This window comes from Chlamydotis macqueenii, chromosome 6 (genome assembly GCF_036417535.1).
Source record: "Chlamydotis macqueenii isolate bChlMac1 chromosome 6, bChlMac1.mat, whole genome shotgun sequence".
Taxonomy (NCBI): domain Eukaryota; kingdom Metazoa; phylum Chordata; class Aves; order Otidiformes; family Otididae; genus Chlamydotis; species Chlamydotis macqueenii.
This window is the reverse complement of record NC_141561.1, coordinates 20,408,754-20,414,753: the sequence shown is the minus strand read 5'-3', so window position 1 is coordinate 20,414,753 and position 6,000 is coordinate 20,408,754. Positions and strand designations below refer to the sequence as shown.

The 6,000-nt window shown below is 39.5% G+C and overlaps 1 protein-coding gene across 1 annotated transcript in view; it reads left to right on the top strand.

The window, feature by feature from the left end:
* The first annotated feature begins 384 nt into the window (after window positions 1–384).
* The window catches only part of TTC21B (tetratricopeptide repeat domain 21B), a 41,980-nt gene continuing 36,364 nt past the window's right edge, over window positions 385–6,000 (top strand). The window contains exons 1-5 of the mRNA XM_086750290.1: window positions 385–486; window positions 713–842; window positions 1,838–1,948; window positions 3,227–3,393; window positions 5,874–5,996. Of these exons, the coding sequence (XP_086606416.1) occupies window positions 466–486; window positions 713–842; window positions 1,838–1,948; window positions 3,227–3,393; window positions 5,874–5,996 (552 nt within the window). The 5' untranslated portion in view covers window positions 385–465. The remainder of the gene's footprint in view (window positions 487–712; window positions 843–1,837; window positions 1,949–3,226; window positions 3,394–5,873; window positions 5,997–6,000) is intronic.

Below are 6,000 nucleotides of genomic sequence, written 5' to 3'. Positions count from 1 at the left end.
AAACACACGGAGTGTGGGCCACTTGGTAGTATGTCCAGCCAAAAAAAAAAGAAAAGGCAAGAAAACAAGCAAATTCTCACAGTTTTCCATTCAGCATCCAGGCAGCGATGGACCAACCGGGGTAAGCACGCCTGAGGGAGCGCCCGCCCTCGGACCCGCTAGGGGGCGCCGCACCCCGCAACAGCACGGCTCTCTAAGGTGCCTTCAAACCCCTCCCCCTCCGCCTCTCACCCAATGGTACGGACCTCCCGGCCGCGTGGTCCCGCCCCCATCTCCCGAGAGCCCAATGGGGCGCCAGACACATTCCGCCGTTTCCCACAAGTTCTCCTTCCGGTGTTTTCCCCGCCTCCTTTCCCTCCAGGCCAATGGCAGCGGGCGCTCGTGCTCGCCAGCCAGTGGCAGTGTGCCGCCGGGCTCTCCCTGCCCCGGTCCGGATGCCGCCGTCACCGTCGCTGGGTAGCAACGATGGACGCTGAGGTGCAACAGGTGGGTGCCGCCGCCGCTGCCGCCGGGCTCCGTCCCGCCCTGGGCCTGTGTGGGGCTGCGCAGGGGCTGGGGCCGGCGGAGCGGTGAGGGCGGCGAGCTGGGGGAGTGAGGGGCGGTGGCGCCTCGGCAGGAGGGCGAGCGGTCGGGCGTGGCCGGGCCGGAGCGGTCTCCTGCCGTCCTGGGGTGAAGCGTTTGCGTGAGTGAACTGAGGCCGCCTCTCCCGCAGGCTCTGCTCAACTATTACTGCCAAGAAGGCTACTTCCAGCATGTCCGGGCTGCGGCGGATGAGGCGCTGGGGCGGCTGGGCAGCCAGCCCGTGTTCCTTTTCTACCGGGCCTACGGCGCCCTGCTGGCAGGTAACGCGGGGCGGGGAGCTGCGGTTGTGTCCTCTCCTGTCCCTCCGGAGCGCTGGTCTTGCTTGCGTCACGAAACTCAGTCTTTACACAGAAAGAAAAAAAGGAATGTTGTGAAGTCTGAATGTTTTCCATGTTGAGAAGATTACCCGTGTTTCATAAGTTGTCACACCCCCCCCCACTCCTCCAGTATGAATGAGATTGATCTAGATTGCGCAGTGCTGAAGTGAGAAATAATGAGTATCTAAGTTTTTTCCCTCTTTTTTTTTTTTTTTTTTTTTTTTTGTTGTTGTTGTTGTTAATTGTTACATGAGCATGGATCAGGTAAGTGGGTTCCATGGAGGGAATTTGAGCGCTGCCCAAACGCCCATTGCCTTGTATCACAAAGATAAATCTGCTTATCCACCTAATATTTCTCTGTATACATCAAACTGTTCTGAGAAGTTTATTTAGCTAAATCCATTTCAAGGATGTTACAGAATACTAGCAAGTAACCCAAAGTGAGAGAGGGCGGTGACTGGGGGCTAGGAGGGGTTCAAAAGATTTTGAGGTGATGTATCTGTCCCCAAACTACCTTTTTTGTTTGTTTGTTTGTTTGTTTGTTTCACAATTATACATTCCTGTTTTTCAGAATGTTGTCTTTGCTGTTGCTGTTCAAAAGATTCACATAAACAAGGCAAAAATCCTGGCTATATAAAGAAAGAGGAGCAAGAAGAGCTCCTCAATGCCCTATACAGAAAAAAAAAAACAAAAACCAAAATTAATCTTTATGGCAGTTGGCAGAACTAGCACATAACTCCTTTCAAGTTTCTGCTTTGAGGTGCTTTTTTTTTTTTCTTATGTCTGTTTAAAAGACTTGCACAAACAAGTGAAAATGGATGTGTGAATAGTGAAGCCAGTTGCGAAGAAAAAATTGAGGGAAAAATTTAGGTCAGATTGATGCTGATATTCTCTATCTTCAGAAATGTTATAGCCTGTTTTGCACTTGTTTTCATTAGGTGACATTCAAGAGGGTATTCGACAGTTGGAGTCTATTAAAAACAAACAGGAGGTGTCACTTTGTACAACGATGGCTTTGATTTATGCCCATAAAAGGAGCCCTAATCCAGGTATGCTCGTTAAGACAATGCTGTTTCATGTTTTGAAGAGCAGTACGTGAAGATCTGAGAGTTGTAGACTAATTCTGCCTGATTTAAAAAAGTGTACTCCAGCTTTGTGTTTGACAGAGTATCTGGTACTGAATTGAGTGACATTTATCACAATTGTAAGGAAATATACCAAGTCACAAAACTGTGAAGAATAAGACTGAATATTAAAATAAAACACATACACACACAAATCTGATTTATCTACCATGATGAAAAACTTCTAATGGAAAAAAAAAAATTAATCAAGCTTTATGTGATTGTTTTTCGGTCTTGTCTGATATTGGTAATTTTGAGGAGAACTCCAGTTTGAGAAGTCATTAAAGCCATGCTGTTTCTATCTTTAAAGTTACCCTGACCTTACAAATGGAGAAGAGAATTTTGTGAATTGTATTCCTTTCTCCAATCCAAAAACTGGGGTTATTTTAGTAAGAATTACATTCTTAAGAACACATTTGCTTTAACAGGTAAACAGAGCTGTCATTAAACTGTTGCCCTGATATCTTCTTGACTGTGTAGATTTATAACTTACTGACAATTTTGTTAAGAAGTATGGTGTGAAACAGCTCTGACTAATGACATCAGTCTTTCTTGAGTCCCTGAGAATTAATACTGTAGGGCAGCAAAATTATCATGCATTTCAAGACTCTGAGAAAGTCATGGCATTAAGAGTCAGACACTTGATTTTAATGGCTCCTAAAAAAGGAGGAGAAATGAATGCGGGTAAAATAAAATATTTGTCAGTAAGTCCCACACACCAAATGAAATTTCTATATGGGATTCACCTGATGAGAGCAACTGACAATAACAATGAGGATGTAAGAAAATCAGCTTTAGAGTTAAGAAACAAATCACACATGTTTCAGGAATTCTGGAGCTAAATTGTCTTGTGTTCAGCATTTTAGGGCTGTTCTACAGTTAACTGTTTACTTATTTGGCAGATGCTGGTATAAATGTGAACCTTACTGTCAAGTTCCCGCTTATTTAGCAGAAGTCTCAGCTACAAATCTAAGGTTTAACAAATAGCAAATAATAAATAGCAAATGACCGTGTTGACGGAAGCCCTCTTCTGTCTTTTAGGTCTGTACCTGGTTAAATATTTTTAATTGGGAGGGACTGTCTGTGTATTTGTCAATATGTAATACAGAAAACTGCTTGCTTTGGAAGCCCTTGGCTTATGTGCTGTTCTTCTGTAGTATTTTGAGACGCTATGAACAAAAGCTCTTAACAAAACCTTTTCAGATCGAGATGCTATTCTAGAGTTGGATGCAAAAATGAAGGAGCAACGCAAAACAGCAGGACAGCAGACTCTGTACTTTGCTGGCTTATTTTTGTGGCATCTTGGTCGTGAGGACAAAGCCCGTGAATATGTTGATAGAATGATAAAAGTTTCTGGTGGTGGTAAAGAGGTAACTTTTTTTATTCTTCGTAAATAGTAATAGGACCACATATAGTGTGAAGCTAGACTTAATGGACCAATGGTGTTTGGAGGTTTCCTTTAACTATTTTGTTCTCTAATACTTTCTTTCTTCAAGTCATAAACTTATTTCACAGGGCCGAGTATGTCCTGGTTTTGGTAGGGATGGAGTTAATTTTTCCTCTCCATAGTGGTGTGTTTTGGGGTTTGTGTGTGAAGAATGTTGATAAACACCCTGATATGAGTTGTTGCTAATGAGACCAAGGACACTGGCTGGCTTCCCAGGTCTCACTGATGTGCAGGTGCAAGAAGCTGGGAGAGAGACAGAGTAATTGACCCAAACTGGCCAAAGAGAGTATTCCATGCCATAAACGTCATGCTCAGTATGTAAGTGGGATTTGCCCACTTCTTTGCTTGCTGCTCAGTTTTGTTTCCCCTGATCGCTGCTCAGGACAGGCTGTATCGGTCACTGGGACATTGGGTGGTGAGAAATCACGCATTGTTCATTTTGTATATTTTAGTATCCCTATATTTTGTCATTGTAGTTTTCCTTTGCTGTTCTAGTGAACTGTCTTCATCTCAACCCATGAGTTTTCCTTTCTTCACCATTCTCTCCCCGATCCTGCTGGGGAGGGTGAGTGAGAAATTGTGTGGTGACTAGGGCTAGACCACAACAGAGTAGAATTCCAATAATTTTTTTTTTTTGTCCACTAAGTATTCATTTTCATCTAATAAATGAGAAGTCTGTATTGACCAATGAAAATAATATGTAGTTATGCTAATTTTGCTACTTGATAGTGAGCATCATAATTCCTAGCAAAAAACTAAGTATGATAGTCTCACTAGAGGAAGACACCTCTTTTGAATCTGAAGATTCAAAAATGTCCAGAGCATCAGGAATTTAAATTTTCAGCAGTTGTTTAAGGCAGAATTTGCATAGGGTTTTACTGAATGTAATTTATTTTAAAATCTATGTAAGCGTTGTATGTAGCAATGTCTTCTGCATTTATACACAGATGTCAAAAGTCACTGGAATCTTTAATCTTTCAAGAACTTTGTGAAAACTTAGTGTGTTTTGTTTTATTTCTTTTTTTTTTTTTTTTTTTTAAAGGCGGTATCAGCTTCAATACAAGGAGAGGAAAAAAAAAAACAAAACAAATTTGTTTTCCTGTAGTCAAACATCTTCAGGGCAGAGCTATTAAAATTGAATGTATAATTGTTCTGTTAGGACTCTAGTATTAAACACAAATGTTATTTCCGAGCTGTTCCTCTGTGTGGTTCAGTACATTGCTCAGTTTGTAATCTGCAGTTTTATGGTTTATATGGTATTACATGAATTAAAAATCTGCAAGTATTCTAAACATTAATTTCTCAAGTTACGTTATGAATTTAAGTAACAGCTTTTGAGCTATCACCAATTATTAATTAAAATTTGTAATTTTTTTAAATTAGTGGCTAAGAGATAATTAAGGACATCACAAAGCATTAATACATTAATTTCTAAAAAGACTAACTGTATTCCATTTTGGTAAAACACCCATATTTATGACTTTGCTTGTTGAAACCATAGTAGTTGGGTTTTGTTTGCTTGTTTTTGTTTTTAAGGGACACTGTTTGAGAGGGTTACTTAGTAGGAAATATTTCCAGTTGAAGTATTTAATGGATTTGAAACTTTTTTTTTTATAGAAAGACATACACAAAAAATGTACATTAGCATTTGGATATATAGAAAACAAATAGTTTTCCTTTTTTGTAAGTTTACTTACGTTTATCTCTTTCCCTAGTTAGACAATACAAGCTATATGTACTTCAGATTTTTAGGGAGGTGTTTATGCTTACTTAAACTTAGTGAAATATGCTTTGCTTTGTATATACAGTTTATGTTGATAAGATGTATTATGTACTCCTTATATAGAAGTATAATACCTCCTTTTTTTTTTTTTTTTTGTTTTTTTTTTTGTGCTTGAGTATATGAATTTCAGGCAGTTTCTGTTGCATAGCAAAATCATGACCCTGCTTGTTAGCGATTACAAAATATGGCTCTTCTGCTAACCTTTCAGTTTAATATACATGAGTCTCTTAAATTTTTATGTTTCTCAGTGTCTCATATAAACAAAATCTTAAGTATTCTGCAGAAATGTTTGCAGAAAATATTTTCTCTGTCTTATGCAATCATTTCTGTGAAGTTTTGTTCTGTCTGCTGAGCATGTTAGACTAGTTCAGTGCCACTGTGTTTTTTTTTTAATCCTGTAAGTAAATATACTAGTTGAATAATTTAATACTGGCATTAATTACTAATATTTTAGGTTATGCTGTAGACTGGTTATAATTTCAAATATGTATTTTTAGTAGTTAAAAATAGATACTTTAAGTCCTACTCTATTTTTAAGTTATTTCTGCTTGTTACTGTATCTAGTGTACTTTATTTACTACCTAGTTAGTGAAGAATTCCACTTAATATTTTGTTTACAGGGGTTGATTTTGAAAGCATGGCTTGATCTCACCTGTGGGAAAGAAAGTTACATTAAAAAAGCTGTGAAATACTTTGATGAAGCACTGCAGGAAGGCAATGATGTTTTTGCTCTGCTTGGTAAAGTAA